The 23,533-nt window shown below is 39.4% G+C and overlaps 1 protein-coding gene across 4 annotated transcripts in view; it reads right to left on the bottom strand.

The window, feature by feature from the left end:
• cadps2 (Ca++-dependent secretion activator 2) overlaps positions 1 to 23,533 on the bottom strand; it is a 165,363-nt gene that overhangs the window by 10,681 nt on the left and 131,149 nt on the right. For 3 of the 4 annotated variants that reach the window (XM_054619217.1, XM_054619214.1, XM_054619215.1), the window contains 5 exons: positions 23,001 to 23,148; positions 18,909 to 18,923; positions 15,366 to 15,440; positions 14,653 to 14,736; positions 1,752 to 1,859 (listed from right to left, as the gene is read on the bottom strand). In XM_054619217.1, coding sequence (XP_054475192.1) covers positions 1,752 to 1,859; positions 14,653 to 14,736; positions 15,366 to 15,440; positions 18,909 to 18,923; positions 23,001 to 23,148 — 430 coding nt within the window. The remainder of the gene's footprint in view (positions 1 to 1,751; positions 1,860 to 14,652; positions 14,737 to 15,365; positions 15,441 to 18,908; positions 18,924 to 23,000; positions 23,149 to 23,533) is intronic. The other variant, XM_054619216.1, reaches the window with a different exon arrangement.

Here is a 23,533-nt window from a genome sequence, read left to right as displayed (position 1 = left end):
AGGAGGACGGAGGTAAAGAAATGCTCGGCATCCTGCAGATCTGAGAGCTGTTTGCTGATCTTAAAAAAAACAAACTCAAAACACAGCGTCTGTGAGCAGAGAGCAGCGGGAACGGAGAACATTTAACCTAAAAGAAATAGACGGAGGGAAGGAAGAGAACGCAGGAAATCGATAACAGCTTGTGTTTGAGTGAAAGACACTGGAAATGAATGAAAGACTGGAGGTGTTTTTGTGTTTAGATTTTGTAGCATATATGAGCGTAACAACAGATCATTGTTGAGATATCGAGAGACTTGTTCTGATTATCTGAGCGAGGAGAAACGTCCTCTCTCAGCGTGGGTTTTGTCTGACGAGGCCGTGAACGCAGCTCACGGGTGAAGCCGTGTGGAGAATCAATTGTGGACCTTTATTATGTTTTTACGTCCTCGTGCTCGGATCCTCAGCGGGAGAGTCAGAGAGTCACAGCCATGACCGCCGCCGCTCGCATTAACCTCGCTCCAGTTTGCTTTTTCTCCGTCACAAAAAGCAGCGTTCTACATATTTCCCTTCATTTCTCAAAGGTTACGTCCCTATAAACATTAGAAAAGCAGGTTTTAATCTTGTTGTTACATCAGATTTTAAGTCAAGAATAAATTAAGTGTAATTTGTGTAACTTGTTTGCAATTTATTTTTACATCATCTGCAAAAAAACAAACATCACTGTATTGTTTTGTTGTATTTTACATCTAAAGGCTCACTGATTCTAGTTTTTTTTCTTCTGTAGATGGAGTTTACTGATAGGTGGAGAGCTTTACATTCTGCACTTTTGTTTTTCCTTTTCGCATTATTTTGCTTTCCCAGTCTTGTCCACAGTTTTTTTAAAAGTGGTATTTTATGCAACTTTCTGTATATTTTCAGATTTGGAAGTACAATTTGTGTAGTGTGGAAGTGTTTTGGGTTCTTCACCGTGGAAGTCGAAATGACCCAGAAACATATCGTCAAGGCGCTGTGATCCTCTTCTCCAACGGTTTGATGTGTTTTTCTCTCAATGTTATATTTTTCTCTCATTAAATCCTCTCTCCAACCAAAACCAAAAAAAGGATCTCTGTTCAGTTTCTTTAGTTTCCCCCCCCAATAGTGAATCCTCAACAAAGACATGGCCGACATTTCGTTTTTTCGACTTCACTATTTAAATGATGAGGTGCAGATTAATCAGGTGGATGCCAGAATCCCATTGGCACAAAATGGGAGGTGTCACTTGGTTGTGAAATGAACATTTATAGGGAGAGAAAAATAATAATAATGGCAGATCGCCACAAACGGCATCCAACGAGAGGATTAGCGTTACCGTTTATTTATCTTGCTGTTTGAGCATTCGTCATTTTCTTCTGATGGTTTTCTGGAAATTCCTTTAAAATGTAGGTATCGACGGAAACTTATTACTATTCTATGACAATTGTCTCAAATGAATGGATCCAGAGAGAATCAGTAGAGTAGTGTCTTATACTACAACCTTCCATCAAAGTTTGCAGGCCGCCTTCCTGTTTCATCTTTGAACCATAATCCCCGTATTAACAATGGATATTACTGACATTTCACGTGTGCTCACTTTTTTAATGACCTCCATTAAACCGTTTGCTTCCAATCTTCTGACCTCCTTTTAGTGACGCCACTGTTTTCACGGAACTCAGAAATTGTGCACAAAACCACAACAACAAAACCCAAGTTGGGATAAACTTGAGTTGTCTTTAAGAACGAGGATCAGCACTCACATCAAAGACCTTCTCGATGTACAGCTCGTCGTTGACGCGGTCCCGGAGGATGTCCTGGTTCTGCCGTATGAAGGTGATGTAGGTGTCGGCCAGATCCATCCCTGGTTTCTGCAGGAAAGAAGACACACATATAGGTTTGAAGACGACCGCAAGAAGCTTGAGGCTGGATCTAAAGAACGAAGTCACACATGCACAACAAGCAGTCTGCAGAGCCTGGTGCTGAACATGTTAACATGGTGCACATATCTCACTTCATCCATGCTTTTCATAGGCTGATATCACACTTACAGTAGAAGCCATCCAGCAGACTGGCTGCACATGATGACCTCTGCACACATGCACAACAGTGAGGTTTCAAATGTAGTCATTCATTTACAGTGAGATGATACAGACCCCCAAATAATAACGCAAACCGGAAAAACACACAACAATGCACAGAAGGCATCACTAGCTTCTTTAAGGGCGCGTTCACACCAGCCTGGTTTGGTCCGGTTCAACTGAACCCTGGTCTGTTTGGGTTGGTGTGAACACCGGACTCAAACTCTGGTTCCAACCAAACGACAGCTCTCCTGTCTGAACCGAATGAGTGGCTTTGGACATCCGTCAAGTGAACTCTGGAGAATAACATCTATGAATCAAGAAGTTTTCTTCTCGTTTACTCGGCCGACTGTAAACCTTTTGTTTGTCTCCGTGGTGAGGACAGTTTGTCCTCTCTGCTGAGGACCGAGACAACACGATGGAAGTCAGAGTCAACCTTGATTAAACAGATTCAGTAACACCGCTCAACGTCTCGATTCTGAAGTGAATTTTCCACTTAGACTTCACTAACGTGACCAATAACTCTTTGAATGTGTAATATTATCAAGGTTTGAATAAAAGCAAAATCTACCCTTAAAGCCTGAGAGCAAATTCTCAATTTCTTGCCGTACTTAAAAGAATATTTAACAAAAAAGTTGTGTTCTTTGACGACAACACACTGCGGAGTGTGTGCAGCGCTGTGTCAGTTGACACCTGTAGCACACGACAAAAGCACCGTGAGAAGCAATCAAGGCACGGTAAGTAACTTTGTTCCTGTTAAGTTTTACTGTTGTGAGTTTCTCAAGGTCAATAAGACATCACAGTGTGTTTTCTGTCAAGTCTGTTCATGTAGTTCATTAAGTTTTTGAACACAGTATTGATCAAATTCTGAAGAGAACAAAACATGGCTTCAGAGTTTTTAGTGTGGCTCCATTGACCTGCAGTAACAATTACTGAGGCGGTTTCATCTTTCGTTTCATTTCGTCTTATTTACTTTTGCAGTTCACGTTCGGGTTCAAGTTCAGATTTTTTTTTTTTCATTTTTGTTGAATAGGATAGTTTTCTTAAGCAAGAGTTCGTCTCAGGGGTGAATGTTTTGCTAAATCATTCCTTTAACATGACAAATGACAATTAAAATGACTTTGTTCAAACACATTCTTCTTCATGTTGCCTTGAAGTCAGAATTTATCCCCCACACAAATCTTTTCATGCACTTGTCAATTTTGAGATTTTGGGCTATTTTGTTTTCTTTCAGACTAGTGGAAGTAAAACATTTAGTTTACTACTTTGTCTATTTGCATCTGTAGATTTCTCCTAAATTCACCAAAAGTTACCGTTAGATAACGCCTCATTCGCATATTTAAACATAACATTTCAGAAAACTTATAAAAATAATCATCTTAATGTCAGTAATCAGCTGGTGAAGTTTCATGTTGATATCTATTAGTTATTTTTTTTACCCTATTCACCTGTAGAGTCTTCAACATGTATGTAATTTAACTAAACATATCTTTAAAGGACGTTTTCTCTAAATGAGTTTTTTCTCAGACTCTGATCCAGAAATCTCCCCTTCAGTAGCTCTTACATACACCAAACTTTACAGCTTCATTCCTCTCTATATTCTGAAGGTTTCTACAGAGGGGTTTGTTCAGATATCATTCATAACCTGATTTATTCAACATTTTACTTCTTAAAACATGGAGAAAAATGCATTTTTTTATGGCTGTTGATAGTATTTTCTGATTTTTGAAGCGATAGAAAGAGATATCTAAAATTCCCTCTGTAAAAACCTTTGACGCTAATATGTCAACAAAACACTAATAACCTAAGTTAAATTAAACCTTAATATAAGTTACCAACCGGGGAAGTTTCATGGTGATATCTAGTAGTTCAGAATTGAACTCTAATCACATTCATTCTATTTATTCACTAGCTCTATCAGCTTCACTGTCTCGGTCTCCTCTAAACTCTGATTCAGGATCATTTGCAATTAAACAAAGTATGATTTTGTTGCTGGACTGAGACGTGGATGTTCTTCAGCTTTACAGAAACACACTTTTGACTTCAGATGTCGGATAACACAATTTACAAACTAGTCTGTTTTCGAGAATTCAGCCTTCAAAAGCACGTAAATGTCCAAACACTGATTTCACAATAAAACACAGAGTTTGAGGGAACGCATTAAGTAATATATTCATATTTAGCTCATGATAAATAATGCGAAGCAAAGATTTATTAAAGCATTTTCCTCACTGACGCACACCGGACTACATGTTTCATTTGTGTGTTTGTTAAGGATAACAGTCTAAAGGGACACGGGATCAAACGGGTGAAAAGAAGAAGATAAATAGAGGAGTAACGTAGAAGCATTCGGAGCTGAAGCAGCGGAGGAGACATCGCCTGCAGAGGAAGCAGCTGTCCGTCCGGCTGAGAGAAGCCAGAGGACGGAGAAAGTGAGTGGAGCCCTGTTCATTCACACTCCCTGTTGTCAGGGGAGATTACAACTGTAATGCTTATTGTAATTGCTTTGACATCTTTCACACCCGTTTTCTCTGAGCCGGCGTGCGTCTTTACCCCCTCAAGGGATGGGGGTTGGGGGGGTGGTTGTTGTTCTGCTGCAGCGCCGCTGAGCATGGCACGTCAGGTCCCCCGTGGAAAAACAAGGAAATGGAGCCTCGGATAAATCACAGAAACCTTTTGGCTTCACTTAAAAGGGCAAAAGGCTGGTTGGAGACTTGATTATAAATTTGGGATTGTAACCTTTTTGGTTTTCAAAGACAACACAAAATAAATTCTCACATGGTAATGTTTGAGGGAAAAATAAAAAGGAACTAGATGTTGATAACATGGTCAAAGTGACTTCGTGGTGGTGATGGAGATGGTCTGTGGTCGACAAATGTATTTGTTGACGAGGAGAGTTTGTGATCCTCATGGGAACAAAATAAACAACCACAAAGTGTTCATCTGAAGGTACGCTTGATGTACATTTTTGTCATTGATCAGTCCGTGCAGTTGTTGCACACTTCCATCTGTGAAATCGTCCATAAATACCCAATGCCGTAGAGCTGAAACAAGGTTTTCACCCCCTCATTTTCCAGAACATTTTCAGTGATGATCTAGCTGTTGGGACAGATTGGGGTCCGACATACAGTCATGAGTCCTTATTTTCTGATGAATTATATCAACCATTGCAGCCGGAACCGTCGGAAACCTTCTACCCGTTCTGCCGAGTAAAGCTGATGTGGAAGTGTCTTAAAGCTGCATTCTCTCTAGTGTCCATCAGGGGGCGACTCCTCTGGTTGTATAGAAGTCTATGAGAAAATGACTCTACTTCTCTCTTGATTTATTCCCTCAGTAAACATTGTAAACATGAGTTTATGGTCTCAATCTCTAGTTTCAAGTCTTCTTCAATACAGCATGATGTTCATTTACTAAATGATGCTCCATTTAGAGTCAAACAGACCATAAAGCAGGGGATGCTTTAGGGCGGGGCTACACACTGATTGACAGGTCCACACCAGAGACGTATACGGCGTCTTACCATCCACGTCTCTCAACACACATTTGAAACCGTTGCTCTTATCCAGGGTTCAATCACATTTGCAGGCAAAACAAGCTAGCAAGCTAATCAACTTTAGCAACTGAACCAAACACGGCAACTCCATTTTGCATCATTCAACCGTTTAAAACGAGTTGCGAAGAAAGCAACGTTATGTAAAGTCATCAAACCTGCATGTGCTGCCATGGCAGGTTCCATTTGATATCTTGTAAAAAAATGTTCCGACTCATTTTTCATGCGCTTTCCTACGAAAGTCGAGCAACACGTGTCAATTTTATGCTCGTAACATGCATAAAGACTTAAATATAAACTTTCGTCTTCACAGGAAACAACTTAATTAGGTTACGGCAATATAACTCCTCGGTTAGGTTTACAAGAGATCGTGAAATACTCAGGTTTAGGCAACAAAACTACTTAGTTTGAGGAAAAGGTTGTCAATTGGTTTAAAATAAGTACCAAAGTGCCATAAGTAAAGTATGCAGGTTATGTGAAAAATAAATCAACTTTGACTATTCATTTCATACAGGGAACAATAGGTTTTGTGGGTGAAAGATCGTTGTTTGTTGGATCATTTTCCAGGATATTTTGCTTTAACCGCTTATTTACAATGAGTTTGTCTACAAACCTCTCTTTTGTTGTGAATATATGCTCTACATATCAGGTTATGAGGTGTTAATAGTAGTTTGTAAATCATTAACACTTGGTAACATATTGTTTAGACATTCTAAAAAGAAACAGAATTTTGGGAATTCATCATTTTTGGTCAATATATTGGCCACTAAACTCTGAAACCTACTTATGGAAAGAAAAAGAGCCAGTATTTTCTGGAATGACAAATATATAGTTATGTTCTTTTTCTAAATGTTTTTTATTTATTTAAATACCATGAACAGGAATAGAACTGTTACTGCTCACACAGGTTTGAAAACTGTTTTCCAGTCAACTAATTGGTGAATAGAAAATGAACCGGCGACTATTTGATGACTAATCATTTTTAAGCTAATTTTTCCAAGTAACAAAATACACATTTTGTCACATAAAACAGAAGATAGTTGAACCTCTCTGGATAAATGAAAGTCAAACGTTATTTTCAGAGGCCTCGAACACCAAGTGACAGACGGAGATCAGTCAGAGACTCAGCTGTAATTCAGACGGACCGCATGGACGAGAACACCTGCAGATACCAGAGGTTAAAGTGGGGTCACATGGCTGCAAGGGGATCTGGAGTGTGAGTGTGTGTGTGTGTGTGTGTGTGTGTGTGTGTGTGTGTGTGTGTGTGTGTGTGTTAGTGTGAGAAGGAGGGGTGGTGTTAGTGTTGTGTTCGACCACAGAGAGGAGGGGTCATTGAGTGACAGGCCTGTCAGAATCCCCATAATCCTCTGGAGCGAGCGGAGCGTCGAGAGTCTTGGCAGATCGAGGATGATGGTCGAGATGACGATCAGAATTCTCGAACCGGCGTTGTTACGGCGCTCGTCACGTTGTCTCTGATCAGTTTCAGACACTTCAAGGTCATGTCCACGCTGAGGCAGATACATTTCAAAATGGGGTTTGAATGTCAGGAGTTTTCTGTCCATAACAAGTGTTTTCTTGAACCTCTTTCAGAGTTTTCCATCCGCACTAAATATCAGAAACGTCTGCAGCAGGATGTCGAACATTGTCAGCATGGTTATTGAGCGATATGGGTGGATAATCTGAGAAACTGGTGTTATCTTGATGCATATTTGGTGACCTTGAACTCTTTCCACTCATCGAGTCCTGAGTCTTAAAGTCTTGAGTCCTTTTTCTTCTCGATACCTGACTCTTCATCACTTGTCTCAACATATCCTCGTACAGCGGTCCGTATGATATCTTGTTACATGCACACGGTCTTTTCAAAATAAACTTCCATCTTCACAGGAAAAGATTGGCATTTGGGTTCATTTTATGTGACGTCTATTGTTGGAGACTAGCATTCCTGAGCTCTTTGAATTCAAGCTGCCACAAAAGGTTGGTGCTCCTCAAAAGCACTGGAAGATTTAAATCAAACATATTTAACCAGTTGATTAATCTCAAAACAACAATACTTGAGAACAGACAGTAGAGGATTTATGACATGGAACTGAGAAGCAGGGGATTTTTACTTCTCCTAGTTTTATGCCCTTTATTAAACTGAATCTTAATGCTACCAGTAATTACAAGAGTGTGCTTCTAACTCTGACGCACCGGAGCCCAAAAAAACAGGTTTTTTTGTTTGTTTTGGAGGAACTTGACTGCTCTGCACAGAGTCTTGAACCTCAACCCCATCCAACACTTCCAGACAAGTACAGCTCCAAAACAGAGCGAGTAAAAAAATACATCTGCACGAATGTGGAGAGGGTCAAAGCCGGAGAAAAACCTGTACTACACCATTCAAGATGTGTGTGTGTGTGTGTGTGTGTGTGTGTGTGTGTCACTGGCAACATATTACTGCCCTTGTTGTCACTTGAGACATCAATCTTCCCCTCCTTCCATCCCCTCAAGGCTTAGTCTCAATCATTTACCTCCCTTTTCTCTCGTTCTGACGAGGTGACAAAGCAGCCTGACAGATCGGAGACGCCGGCACAGTTCCAGCCAGCGAGATTAAGACTTTAACACGACAGGAGAGAAAGAAAGAAAGAAAAAAACCAAAAAAAAACACAACCCCGACATACAAGCAGCTCAGCGCTCTTGTCACGCTCGGCCTGTTTTTGTCTCCTCCACTTGTAGCCAAACACCAGTAATCCCCCTCCGCGCCCGGATAATGGCCGCCCGGTTGCTCGTCAACATTTGATAACAACAAAAATTGAGAGTGTAAAATTAAGCGGCGTTTCGATACAGGCGGGGAGGGGGGTTGATAATGAGTAGTTAGCGGGGGAGGAGGAAGGCGGTGAAATGCAAGGTAATTACACAACACTACCAGTCTGTCCGGGATTCATTTGATTTCTACCAGGTGCTCGTTGTGTGTGCGCAAATATTTATTTTTGCACAAAATCCACCCTATGATTCAAAATAACTCTGTTCATGAGGCTGATATTCAACACGTCACTGTTCATCCACACGTCCATCAGCAGCCATGTTGATTCTCTTATCTGATCAACAGTTTAAAAAAAAATAATCACCTAAAATGTTTCATTTATAATTATATCAAAAATAAGGAAAAGCAGCAGATTTTCATATTTGAGAAAAAACAGAAACTATTTGCATCAATTTTCAATCAATCATCAAAAATAACAAACGCTCAGTTCACTTTCTGTTGATCCATTAGTTGATGAATTAATCTGTCATTTAAAAATCACCAAAAATATTCTGTAAACAGGATTTAATCCATGCTTTTAAATTTTAAAGTTTTACATAAAGAACCATGAAATAAATGTATTATTATTTTTTCTTTTTTACACATGTGAACTATGGTATTTAAAATGTGAAATGTTTCAAATGTGCCCATATGTGACTGCAAAATGTTTCCACATATGAAATATCTCCATATATTGACGAGACTGAACCACTGACAGTTGGCAAACGCTGAATATTAGCCTCATAAACAGAGTTATTTTGAATCATAGAGGGATTTTGTTCACGCATCACATGCAAAATGTCTGTAAATCACATTTTGCTCCAATTAAACGGTTAAACAGCTACTAAAGAGCACTCTCAGTGGATGTGTGGTTAAATAAAGACTTTCCTACATTTTGACACGGTTTCATTTTTATGGCGCAACAGCAAAAGAAGACTAATTATCTTTCTTTGATCTTTGGGAACTCCAGGTTAACTGCTTTTTCAATCCAACAACGACGACTTTCTTGGGGTCATTTTATGCCGTTAGTTTACTGAAGTATCGGTCAGACTCAAACCGGGACGTTGAACCGACAGAACGCCCTGACAGGAGCTAGTTAACCGGTTTATCATATGCTTTTTCTGCAGGCTGTGTGATGACGATGATGATGATGATGATGATGATGATGACTCCCCCGATGTTTGTGTTCCTGCTCTTCCAGCGTTGCATATGTTCGATGCGAGCGTGTGTGGCTGTCAGTCTCTTGGCTGTGTTGAGGCGTGAACACGTCGGTCCTGATGAACGCGTGAGTCAGTGTGAAAAACACTCTGAAGGACTGACGCTCCACAGGATCAGGAGTATTACTTCTATACAGGATCAGGAGTATTACTTCTATACAGGATCAGGAGTATTATACAGGGATCAGGAGGAGTATTACTTCTATACAGGATCAGGAGTATTACTTCTATACAGGATCAGGAGTATTACTTCTCTACAGGATCAGGAGTATTACTTCTATACAGGATCAGGAGTATTACTTCTATACAGGATCAGGAGTATTACTTCTATACAGGATCAGGAGTATTACTTCTATACAGGATCAGGAGTATTACTTCTCCACAGGATCAGGAGTATTACTTCTATACAGGATCAGGAGTATTACTTCTATACAGGATCAGGAGTATTACTTCTATACAGGATCAGGAGATTACTTCTATACAGGATCAGGAGTATTACTTCTATACAGGATCAGGAGTATTACTTCTATACAGGATCAGGAGTATTACTTCTCTACAGGATCAGGAGTATTACTTCTATACAGGATCAGGAGTATTACTTCTATACAGGTCCTGGACGTCTAGAATATGTAAATACTATTCTATGGAGCCGTCTGCTGAAGGGGAAACAAGTGAACACCTGTGCATTCAAATAACATGAAGTGATATGAGGGATTACATAAGACGCATTAGATATACAGTGTAACTATGTCATTTACAATCACACTGAAGAAAGGAGAATTTCTAGGAAAATATTAAATCAGTTTATGGTTATAAATATAATATGATAATAATAATGATAACAGCTAAAACTCCATCCATTCCCCTCCTTCCCTAAATCCCTTCATCCATCCCTCCATTTATATTTTCATTCCTCTCCCTACATCCATCGCTCAATCCAATTGTTCAGCCATCCATCCATCCATCCATCCTTCTTTTCATCCATCCATCCATCCATTCCTAAATCCATCCATCCACCCATCTCTTCATTAATTCCTCCACCCATCCCTCCATTTATCTTTTCATTCCTCTCTCCCTATATCCATCACTCAATCCAATTTTTCATCCATCCATCCATCTTTTCATCCGTCCATACCTCCATCTATCTATCTATCTATCTATCTATCTATCTATCTATCTATCTATCTATCTATCTATCTATCTATCTATCTATCTATCTATCTATCTATCTATCTATCTATCTATCTATCTATCTATCTATCTATCTATCTTTTCAGCCATCCATCCATCCATCATCCATCCATCCATCCATCCATCCATCCATCCATTATCCATCCATCCATCCATCCATCATCCATTTCCTGGCCATCCATTCCTCTTTTCAGCCAATCCATCCATTCATCCATCCATTCCATCCATCCATCCATCCATCCATCCATCCATCCACCACTTTGGCCATGCGACACTTATGACACTCAGAGATGCGTGAAGCATAAATGTTAAAATGGTGCGGTCCACTTCATGAGAGTCTCAGATGGTAGAACAGGACTCCTAACAGACATGAATAAGGAAAATAGTAATATTTAACTATAATATATTGATGAATGATGTCACACCCCATCCCGTCATTGCTACCTCCTTTGGGAGGGTCCAGGTCTTCCCCAATCTCCCCCGTAGTTCAAACCCTGAGTGACAGTTTCACTTTGTGTTTGGCTAACGACTACACTGACTAAAGCTGATAACATCTGAAAAAGATGGTGACTAATGAGGAGCCAAAAGCATCGTTCTGGTCTTTACACAAAGGGAGGTTGTAATGACTCGACTTTTAATGTTTTATGGGGCCATTATTGTTGTGGCAGCCTCTTGATAATAAAATGCATATTACAGTATATGTTAAGCTAAAGATTAAGTTAAAGTAGAAGTTGATTTTACTTTCTAAGCCAGGATCAAAAACAACAACACAAGTTTATGCTTTCAAATCTGTTGAAGATTGGAAAAGTAAGAAAGACAGAAAGGCCTGCCCAAAAAGTTCAAAATGAAGGCGCCAGAGTTCCTAAAACGTTGATACAAAACATAAAAGTAAGAAGGAACTAGTTGCAGTTGTCAGATAGTAAGAAGTATTTCTCACTAGAATATAGAGAAAGAAAAGTCTTCAAAATGTAAACACTCAGAGGCCCCGCCCCCTCCCTCCCTCGCTCGCCGTCCCACCTGGAGAAGAGGCTTATCTGCGTCAGGTTCCCACCACACAAAAGACCAAAAAGGCCAAGGTAGCGGTTACATTATAATTTCAGGGGATGGAGGAAGTCTGGACGGAAACCAGAGAGCATGATGGGATAGGTGGGCGGCACCGCGGCGGGGCAGAGGATTAAGGAGGTCAGGTGAGACTGTTGTGCTGCTCTTTATCTCAGCTGTTCAGTGACTCAGTGTGGGGCGTTCTCACATCTGTGTTTCCATACAAAACACAGAAATGCAGGAATAATTCTACAGAAAAAGGACTATTAAATATTCTTATTCTGTACTCTTTATTTAGTGATTTTCAACTTATAAATGCATTAATATTTATATTATTCCATACATACTAAAGTCTTATTGGAGGGTATCAGAAGTCTCATTTGCATTAATTTAGATGAGAATTGTAATACAAATGAGGGGAGAGAACTACGTCTATTAGGATTGATACTTTTGTTTTTGTCATTTTATATATAATAACGTAAAAAAAAAAAAGTATCTGGCACAATGAGTAGGATTAAAAACAAAACAAAACAATGTAAAGACTGAAACAAAAAGAATCAAATCAGACATGATCTGATATCTCTAAACTTTGCTAAACTTTGGGACAAAAACATGTGAATTTACATCTTTTACACTTTGTTTTTTGTCCGAATTATCCAACCAAGACATAATGTGTTAATCTGTGAGTTTTAGTTGTGCTGGTAGATGGATTTTGTCGCCTTTGGACCGATCCAGGCTAGCTGTTTCCAGTCTTTAATGCTAAGCTAAGTTAACTGGCTGCTCAGTGAAGCTTCATATTTATCGACAGACACGAGTGGTATTTAATATTCTCTTCTAAAGGCCTTTACACACCGGGGGAGGTTTTTTTGTGCCATTCAATTTCATGTCACTGTATTCAAAATGTTTTTGTCGTGAGTCTGTTCCCACAGGATGTGAATATTATGAGGTGGAAAAAGCGTCAATTGTTTTCAGAACAAGGTTGATTTTTCTGAGCTTTCACACAGCGAATAAAGACCTCAACCAATCCCGTTGTTTCTAGTGGATATATTCAAAACTGACACTATAGTGAACAACAACACGGAGGCTCCGAAGGGCTCCCAGTGTTCTTACCTTTCACAATGAAAGCCCCAGACATAAAACTGTTTACCAGAAGCAAACTCAGATTCACTCAAACTTTTCACTGAAAGGAAAGTAAATAAATGATATTAGACTTTATCAGTATCAGACAGACCGCCAGACGCTGCTCTGAGTCTGGCAGTGGGTCCTCTGTCTGCATGAATCTATTCAAACCTTTTTATTAAAAAAAGTGTTGCAGCTGTAGCAAATTTCAGTGCTGGTTTGAATAGTTTTGAGGCAAAATATAATAATAATAGGAGTATTTTGCATTAAACCTTTTAGCTCTTTTTTTACTGAAAGCTTGTGGTCACGGATAAAAAACAAAACAAGACAAAAAGTTAGAGAGAGGTCCGCGACGAGACGTGAAGTCTGGCCTTGTGTATTAAAGTCGGACGTGTCACATATCCATCCAAAGCCTCACTTTACTTTTCTGTACACAAAGGACGCACAACTTCCTGCAACGCCACCAAACACTGGCGCTGGATGGACGTAAATCGTCCAATATGGTCGGCTGCTGAATGCATGAATTCATTTGGCGCTATGGGTTGAGACACCCTTCAATAAGGTAACCATTATTGCCACCATTGGAAGACAGCATCAATATCGACTACTTGGAACATTCAACAGGAAATGTATTTTCATTGTAGACGTCTAAAACATTTAATCTGCAGCCAAACTACTCAGAGGAAGAGAGGAAAAGTACATTTCCTTTTTTCTTATGTGTTAATGTTCCTCCTCAGTGTTTTGGATTGAAGCCTGAGAGGGTTTGAAAAAAAACAACCAGATTTTAAATATCTTTAATCCCAGAGGACGCTTTTTAAAAAACTGCCAGATTTCATATTAAGAGAGATGAAGAATGTAAAATGTGCAAAAACAAAAAACAAATCACAGAGGAATTGTACTTTGTTAATTTTGAGCTGTTTATCACTTTAGAGAACGAGGAGGTCACCTCGTCTTTGTGAGATCTAAATCTGGAGATTAAACCTCTCTCTCTCCTTCACACCTCCAACGCCGCCAAAACGTTAACGCCTCATCACCTCCACACTTAAACTCCTGCGCGGTACACGTCGCCGCTTCCTCCTCCTCCTCCTCCTCCTCCTCCTCTGATCTTTGCCACATCGCCGTCGTTCATTAACCGCTCGACACCCGAACGCCGCCGCCCACAAAAGCGACACTTCAGCAAAACACATCTCCAAGGACAAGAGTGCAATTAATTAGGCTTGTTGTGTGATCTTTGGCTCTGGAGCTGCAGATGGAATAATAAAAAAAAAAGAAACCCTCTTTATCTTTCACACATGTTTAACACGGTGCGATGACAAACTTACAAAAAAAGAGAAAAAACAACCCAACAAGTAAATGACTGAGGCGGAATGAGAAGACCGCTTCCATTTGATCCGAATATGGATGGAAACACAAAAATATGGAAACTGGCGGTGACGGAGAGACTGAATAATGAGAAAAGCAGGCAGATTGACGGACTCACAGGGACTTCCACATATTTGGCAGCTGTCTTCACCTTTCAGAGGAGGAGGAGGAAGAGAAAGAGGAAGAAGATGAAGAAGAAGAATGACACTGAAGTTCAGCTGAGGAAGATCTGGTTTCCAGCAAATAACAGGTTTCCTCTGTGAGCGGTGAGAGAAACAGCTCGGCGCTCTGTGTTTCCAGGAACAAAAAGAAAAGGCTACTCACTGTGAAAGAGAGGATCGAAGAGAAGAATGTCCCTTCATCGTATCTGGAGAGCTTGGAGAGGACGCCGTCTAGAACAGCGGCAAACTGCAGACAGAGAGGGGGGGGGGGGGGCATAATTACTGCCTTACTTTTCTTTATTTTCTAGTTTTATTATACTTTTAATCCTGAAAACAATAAAAATAAAATTGTCAGTAAATATTTTTTTATTTTCTTTGGCAAATGGTGAGAAAGTGTGCCGATGCAGTCAGATTTTTTTTTTTTTTTTCTACAACTTGGTTTCAATTTATGGTGATAAAAATAAAATATAATCAAGAATAATTGGAAAAATCTAAATGGTAAATAAAAGTGAATAAATCCATCATGTTACCATCTAAGAGTTAAGCTTAACCACAAATATAAAAAATATAAATAATAATAAAATAAAAATGATATAAATAAAAATAAAATTTAAAGATTAAATAATTAGTTTTTAAAAATTCAATAAAAAATAATATATATGTAGTATGAAACAAATAAAAAAATAAACTGAACTTAAACTAAAGTAACATTTTCAGCATACTTAGAGTAAAATAACAAGTGAATATGAACAGAAATCTTTAATGGTTACTAAAAGATGAAAGGTTTGACCCCACTCCCCCTCCATAGTTAAAAGGAATATCAAAAAATATAAAAGAAAATCCTGAGTGTTTCATTGGATAAATATTACATTTTACCTTTGTGACGAGGGAGGAAATCATGTCTTTGAACGCATCGTCAATCAGAACATCGATTTTGGAGTGGTACTGTTGCTGCAGGGGGGACATGAGGAGGAGGGGGTTTGGGGGGGACAGAAAGCAATATATATTTTTTATTTTTTTTATTTTCAGCAAACTGATAAGGATGATACAAAGACTAAAACATGACTCCTCGCCTCTCTGAAAAACAGTGTTGTCTGTGCTGTAAAAAGACGGAAAGAAAAAAAGCTACAACACTCTGCACGAACACCAAGCCTTCACACACACACACACACACACACACACACACACACACACACACACACACACACACACACACACACACACACACACACACACACACACACACACACACACACACACACACACACACACACACACACACAACACACACAGTGGGGCATGAAAAACCTCCCCATCCGTGTGTTGCCGCTGAGTTAAGCAGCTAATAGGACCATTATGAGGCTGAATGACATTCCCGTCCGCGCTGGAAAAGCGAAGGAATCTGAAGGATACTTTTTTGTGCTTCTCTCCCTACAATTAGAGCAGCCTTGTATTTCTCTAAAGCATCGGTCCAGCTGCGAGGACCAAAGGCTCACACGAGATTCAATTAATCCGCCATTTCATGTCTCGTTTGCCGCCCCCCCCTCCACCCTACAACATATTCATGGCACCTTTTCCCTTGAAGGAAGGAGAGGAGAAAAAAAAAGGCTGGGGCTGAGCGCTGAATGGCAGCAGCAGCAGGGGAGTTCATCTCTTGGCGACAATGCCCTTTCACTGGCCGTCTAAAGAACACCCAAATTAAAAATTTCAATCAACAAAGCGCGCAGATCGCTGACAAATTGTGGGTCCTGGGAGGTCACCGCCGCCAGCCCTAATTTTGGTTTTATTCTCCCCTCCGCAAGTCCACAAAATGGCAGTTCTCTTTCAGGCAAATCTGGAGAGCTTATCTTTTTTTCTCTCTCTCCCTCTCCTTACCTCAATTAACATTGCTGCTTTTCCCTCTTTTCTTTCTACAAAGGCCGTCATAAAAAGCAGAGAGCAGGAGAAGAAATTGTTTGGTCTTTGCCGTTTGCGTAGCCAAAAAAAACTCCCAAAAAACTGAAAAGAACAATTAGAGCTTTTAAAAACATTTATGTGGTGGTTGAGCTGCGGCCAACGCTGCTACTTCAGCTCTGTGAGATGTTTTAGATTCTGAACCGGGTCACGTTTTCAGCTCAACCCGACCCCCCCTGCTTCCACCGGACACTTTTTTTCAAGTGACCTCAGCAACAAAAAGACAGCAGGCTGATTCATAGATTTCATCTGATCACACCCAGATAACAGGGGTCTGTAAATTCAGGATTAATTAATCCAGCAGAGGAGTTTCTTGTCAGATTCTTCACAGGCGGTCTGCTCGGTTGCCAGTTCCTCCCCATGTCTGCAGGCGGTGAAAATCTGGACGCCGTTGTTCCCCCCCCAAAAAACCAAGATGGTAAATTTGGAAGAAAAAAAAGGCAGTGGAATTTGGTGCTGAGTCGTCAGAACGGCCAAAAGCTTTGCCGCAGATCGACGCACTATCACCCCCGAAGGCTGAAAACTGACCACACCAAAAGGTCTGGATCAAGTTCAGACTGACGTATTCAAGGCCCTTCAGACTGCTGGTCAGGGGTCAAAGATCACGAGGCCTCATTCACAACGCCTACTGGCAAGTGAACACGGACGTGAATCAACTGAACCGCATTCATGGAAAATCAATGTTGTCTGCTGATGTTGAAAGACGGCATAGAAAGAAATCTGCTGAATTAAAACATCATATACTTTTTAACCAGTCAACACAGTCACTAAAATAAAATGTTGGCATGGTAGGTTTGTGCAAACCAAGGATAGGTTGAATGTAGATGTTTCATATAACATTTCCAGACATGTGTACCCGCTGGTGGTGCTTTTGCTGTTTCCAAACTGCATTCTCATTAACGTTTAGGTTCAGACAACAAAACTACTTAGATTCAGTTAAAGATCATGGTTTGCGTTAAAGTTATAAAGTTACTCTTGGTTTCAAACGGGACACTAACACCAGTCTCCTGGGTGAAAGTCCTGTGTTTGAACAATCTATCACTATTTGGATGTAAGCAGACTCTGATTAAAGGTTTTTGTGATACCTCAAAAAAGAAACATTTCAAGTTTCTTTGAATCCTATTTGATGCAGTTTTGTTCTATGGGAACGTCATTTCTAGGAGACCATGCTGTTTAAATCCAGGCTGTTATTTGTTATAGACGTACCAATCTCGTTGTACATCAGCAATTTAGATTATAATTTAGCAAGCGTAGCTTTGAGCTCGAGTTTAAACGGTTTAACATAGTAAAAACAGGTTCTTCATCATGTTTTTTTGGGGAGAGACAAATTCATAGACAATAGCACAACAATTTTCTTTTAGCTACTGCCAATTTCCAGTGCCCGTTCTGCCCGTTGCACCATATAAGTAAATGCAGAAATAAATTGAAATTGCGGGGGCTGAGAAAACAAAAGTTGGAGTTTGGGTTGGGTCTTGAACAACAGATGAATGATCAACTATAATATATTTTCTCATGTTTCAAGGAATGACGGCCTTTAAGAATTAGAACCAAAATCATATTAAACTCTGACGTCCCGTAACCTGTAGTTTTAAATGTATGACGCTGAGTTTATCTGCTGTCAATGATCGATATGACAGCATTGGTCTGGAGTGCTGCTTTTGTGTGGTATTACTTTGTGAGCCTGTCCCCTAAATTGTGAGTTTCATCAGCCTGGGGAAGCTTTTTGGATTTTCTTCCCAAAAAGTCGTTTTTGCGCCACTTTGTTTGTTACTGAGTGACTCAGCAAGAAGCAAAACAGACTCTGATCAGGGCATGAGGAGAGCTGGGAGATGTGCATGCACTTTGTTAATGTTAATAATTGGTTTGTAAACCATCCATAAACAGTATTTTGAGGGTCATTAAAGAGTTTAAAATGATAATAATATATATTTTTAAATGGTTAATAAATACTTTGTTGAGGCATATAGTAAATTATAAAGATAGATAGTTCATACTATCTATCCATACTTCTGGTCCATCTGTCTAATGTAAGGTTTAAAGATGTTTTTCAAATAATTTTATAATCATTAACAAAAACTTATTGGTTTTTTTGTGTTTTTTTGTATACAAAATATTATTATGCGCAACAATAAACTGTTAATAGTTTACCTATAAAATCTAAATGTAATTGTTATCGTCCCTTGTCAGCTATGATACATTGTATTATTTATAAACTGAATATTGCATGTTACACAAACTAATGATCAAATAACATATATTATAACTAATATCACTAATATTTATTTGGCATGATTAAGCATCCTTTCATTGTTTGTTAACATTTAGAAAAACGATTAACTATATTGTCAGAAACCATCAATGTAACATTTATTTTATGTGTTTATTATAAAGTGTTACCACACTTTTCTTTAGGTGGAGAAGTTCGACAGGAAAAACTAAAGGCTGAGAGGCGATGGAGGAACTTACCCATTGTTTGTCAATCTTGGATTCAAACAATGACGTGCAGGACACATGGACAGGGAGGACATGAGACAAGAAAAAGAGGACAAAAACAGTCAGTCAATCAGTTTTCAAAACACAGCAGTGACATGAATAAAAAACATTTTCTTAATTTAGATTTTTTCAAATGAGAACCAATTTCCAATTCTGTCAGTTTTGACTTTTTAATCAAACATTTCAATTGTAATTGGGAGAATTTGCAACACATTTTCGCGTCATTCAGTCACTGTGACTTTAAATGTATATCCTATTGTCGGCTGTAAAAATCAAATATTTAAAAATGAGCAGCAAGCAGACGAGTAATAAAAGCTTTTCACCTTTTGTAAACACCTGAGATCATTTAATCATGGAGGTTATTCATACCGAGTTTTGGAGGTTAAATGAAGTTCAGCCTGACAAACCAAACAAAAAATTTAGTGAAAGAATGTCAAATGTGTTTGGAAACCCAGAAGGACTTCATGTAATCAGTTTGTCTCTCTCAAGTAAACAGTAACAAAATGATCAGTGTATTTGACTTCTGGAGGGATACTGAACTACTTGATTCTGCTAGGATAGACTAAGTAGATTGTTCTTGCTTTCATAATTTGCTCTTAACTGTACCAAGCCTGCTTAAGTTTTAGTGTTTGTTGCTGATTCTGTTGTCTGTGCTGTTGCTGTAATCAGGAACTTTTTCACAGTGGTGGAATGAACTCCCCACTGACGCCAGGACAGCAGAGCCGCTGCCCATCTTTAGACGCAGGCTGAAAACTCACCTCTTCATGAAGGACCACCCTGAGCCTTCCTCGTAGCACTTATTGTATTCGTATCAGTTCGCTGCACTTATTGTATTCATATTAGTTTGTAGCACTTATTGTTTTCGTAGTAATTTGCCTCTGCACTATACTTTTGCTCTGGTTTATGCTTTGAGATGCTTGTTTAAGAAAGGAGATGCACTGATGACTTCTGGTGACTAGTAGTTCTCTTGAATACCTATGTTGAATACACTTCCTGTAAGTCGCTTTGGATAAAAGCGTCTGCTAAATGACTGTAATGTAATGTAATGTAATGTAATCTGTAAGTTTATGTCTCAATTCAAGATGTAAAGTATCACTATCTTGTCGGGTCATGTTAGGATCTGATCTCTAGATGTAGATTTATGCACGTAATTAAAGTTCACAAGCTGCAACTAGTGGGAGTGTCACGATTCAACAAATCCACCATTAGAGTTTTACTTTCTGATTTTAAGGTCACGATTCGATCACATTTTTGACGGCTAGGCCATCGTTCAACAATGGCGTCAACAGATCATTGGTTTTTTGTCCTGACAACCGTTGGAGACATTTAAAACTTCTCCCCTATAAAGGAGGAGCTACATGGAGAAGGTACCACACTCTATGCTGAAATTTAAATAATTTATTTAACATATAAAAAAATACTTATTTTAACAATCAATTGGGATCAAACGTCTACAAAAAAGATGCAGGAGGGTTATTATATCAACAGCTTAAGTTTTTTAAGAGTTCATGAGGGAAACCTGAATGCACCATGACGTAACGCAGTCGTGTTTAAGTGGAGAGCGACTGCTGCTCAAATTGGCTCCATTGGTCTACACTCTCTAAATCTCCTACAGCCCACATACTGTCGTTTTTTATTGTCAACGACACATTCCGTGCTGATATACCTCCCTAGGAAGTTCTGTTGTTTCTCTATCATCTTCGAACTGTAAGCTACGCTGTGTCATCTTTGAAGTGAAAATACGAATGGTTGAAATTTTGACACAATAATAATACATAAAGGTTGGAGTGATTTGAAAGTTTAATTACAGCCCATTTGAACTAATTGAAAGATTCCTCCTGATGCACATTTCTTTTTTATTCTATTTCTTTTGGTATTTTTCATTTTCAGTTTTAAAGCCTGTTAAAACATGCCAGTATATCACTCCAGCTGGTCTGTATGGAGGCTGTTTGTGAGTATAAAGCTGGTTTACAGAGTGTCCTTCTGCAGGCAGGTACTCAGTGAGTGTCAGCAGCCATAAATGGACAGACTGTGTTTGTCGATCGGCGATGGCTCGTTGCGAGCCGGAGAGGAGAGGAAGCTGAAGGTCAACAGAGCGGCGAGCTTAGCTCTCTGTCAAGACTGTCTGCGGCCAAAAGGGTTTCGCTCTCAGCGAACGCCAAGGCCGCCGCCTCACACAGACTTCACGGCCGTCCATTTAACAGCTCGAGAAGAGCATTTTGACGCTTGAAGTGAACACAAACACACCTGAACACGCCACTGCGCTGGATGTTTGGAGGGATCTGTCGCGTTTCAGTGGCTGATCTGACAATTGAGTGTGAGGCTGGAAATAAAAGACGACTGAGGGTTTGTTTAGAAGCTGATACGCTTTCACTCAGCGAGGAACAAGTCTCTGATGGTGATCTGTGAGATGCAAACTGGAGAAATAAACCGTCTTAAGTGATTTAGTCTGATATTCAGCCAAGACTCATTTTATCTACAAACAAGAAAAATCATTCTGCCAATGTTCTTGTTCCAGTTTCTCCTCGTTCAAATTATTCCTCAAAATGGGTAATAGTGTGAAACTAGCAAGGATAAAACCGAGATCAGGTCTGGTGACACCAGAATTTATGATTTCAGATCACAATCAGTTCATTTCAATGTAATTGCTGCAAATAAAGGGATTAAATCACAAAGGTGAAGTAAATCCACAAGGAGAAGTTTTAGTTCAATCTCGGTGACCAACTAAACATATTCAGCACCAAACCTTTCTCTTAAAGCACCAATCAGAGATGAGCAGATGTGCTCTCGTAGCCTCGGCTGGTTAGTGGCTGCATGGAGTTTGTCATCGGTAAAGGGTTAGCCTGCAAGACTGTTGGTTTGTTACAAACCAGTAGAGAGGAAAAAAATTGGCATTGTGGGTTTCTGCAAACCACGGATACGTTATATGTCAACATTTCTGAACCAAGAATAGCTGATAACAGCTACGTCGTCCAAAGATCACAGGATTTAGACATTAAAACATCGTTGTCTGTGATGGATTGATTAAATAATAATTGGCAAGTTGAGTTGCCTTTTTCACAGCAGACTTTTTGACTTGTCAAAGTGGGAAAAGCACAGGTGTAAATGAGGACATCAAAACGACTTAATTCTATTTAGGAAAACTTGGTTAAGGTTGTGAAACGATTGGTTAGGTTTAGGCAGCAAAGCTACTTTGTTAAGTTTAGAGAAAAGATTGTGGTTTGATGTTTAAATAATTGAACAACCTAACGTTATAACATAATGCAACATCCTAAAGTGATAATGAAACAAGTTGATTTAAAATGTAATGAAAGATGTAACATGAATACGTAACATGACAAAGTAAGGTAACAATGTAACGTCACAACGTAACGTCACAACGTAAGGTAACAACGTAACGTCACAACGTAACGTCACAACGTAAGGTAACAACGTAACGTCACAACGTAAGGTAACAACGTAACGTCACAACGTAACGTCACAACGTAAGGTCACAACGTAACGTCACAACGTAACGTCACAACGTAACGTCACAACGTAAGGTCACAACGTAAGGTCACAACGTAACGTCACAACGTAACGTCACAACGTAAGGTCACAACGTAACGTCACAACGTAACGTCACAACAGGTCACAAAGGTCACAACGTAACGTCACAACGTAAGGTCACAACGTAACGTCACAACGTAACGTCACAACGTAAGGTCACAAAGTAACGTCACAATGTAACGTAACAATGTAACGTGACAACTTACAACAAAACATGATGTAAAATGTTATTGTTACAATTTAACAACCGTAAATAAATTACAACTGCCCTCATCTGACTTTTTTACGTAACTATGCGTGACACGTTAGGTAACAAGTGTTAAGTCGACGTTTACTTTTGGTTTCAGATATTCTTCAGTGCAAGTCATTCATATCTGAATTTCAAATATTCAGATGGAGACGTTTGTGTGACTTCTGACAGCAGTGATCTTTTCCACTTTGGGTTAAAACCTTCAGCTAAAAGTCAAACTGGAACATGAGAGGTGATAAAGGTCAGTCATGTGACCGGTAGCTCACCTCCTGACCGGTGTCCAGCACGCATAGTTTGGCGCACTGCTTCTTGGCGTCCATCAGCACGTTGAACATGGTGCAGACCGACAGCGCCACCCTGAAGTCCGTCGACCTACCCGCTTTGGCCATTTTGGAATCAAATGCAGATTTTGTTCTGTGGGGAAAAACACAAAATAGTATTTTTTTAAATAATTGTTGTTGCTTAAAAATGATTGAAATTTAACGTATTTTCTAGAAACTGCGACAAATATTTGTGAATGTTTTTGTTGAATTACAAAAAAAAAATGTATTTGTAATTTTTAAGTCAATACAATACTTAAGAATGATTCCAATAACTGAAACATCTTCATAGAAAGCTTCTCAAAAGCAGGTTATTTTTCTGAGCTTCTCATATTTCTACTTGAGCTTACAGAGGGACAGTTGTGTGTATTTACTGGGTTGTATTCTATCTTCATAGTATAAAAAAAGGGATTCACGTTGGTAGATGTGTGGTACAATAAGAGAGAGAAAGAGTGAGAAGGATCCGGACAGATGTGAAC

The sequence above is a fragment of the Anoplopoma fimbria genome, chromosome 19, assembly GCF_027596085.1.
Source record: "Anoplopoma fimbria isolate UVic2021 breed Golden Eagle Sablefish chromosome 19, Afim_UVic_2022, whole genome shotgun sequence".
Taxonomy (NCBI): Eukaryota; Metazoa; Chordata; class Actinopteri; order Perciformes; family Anoplopomatidae; genus Anoplopoma; species Anoplopoma fimbria.
Note: the sequence above shows the minus strand (reverse complement) of the source record. Positions and strands in the feature narration are given on the sequence as shown.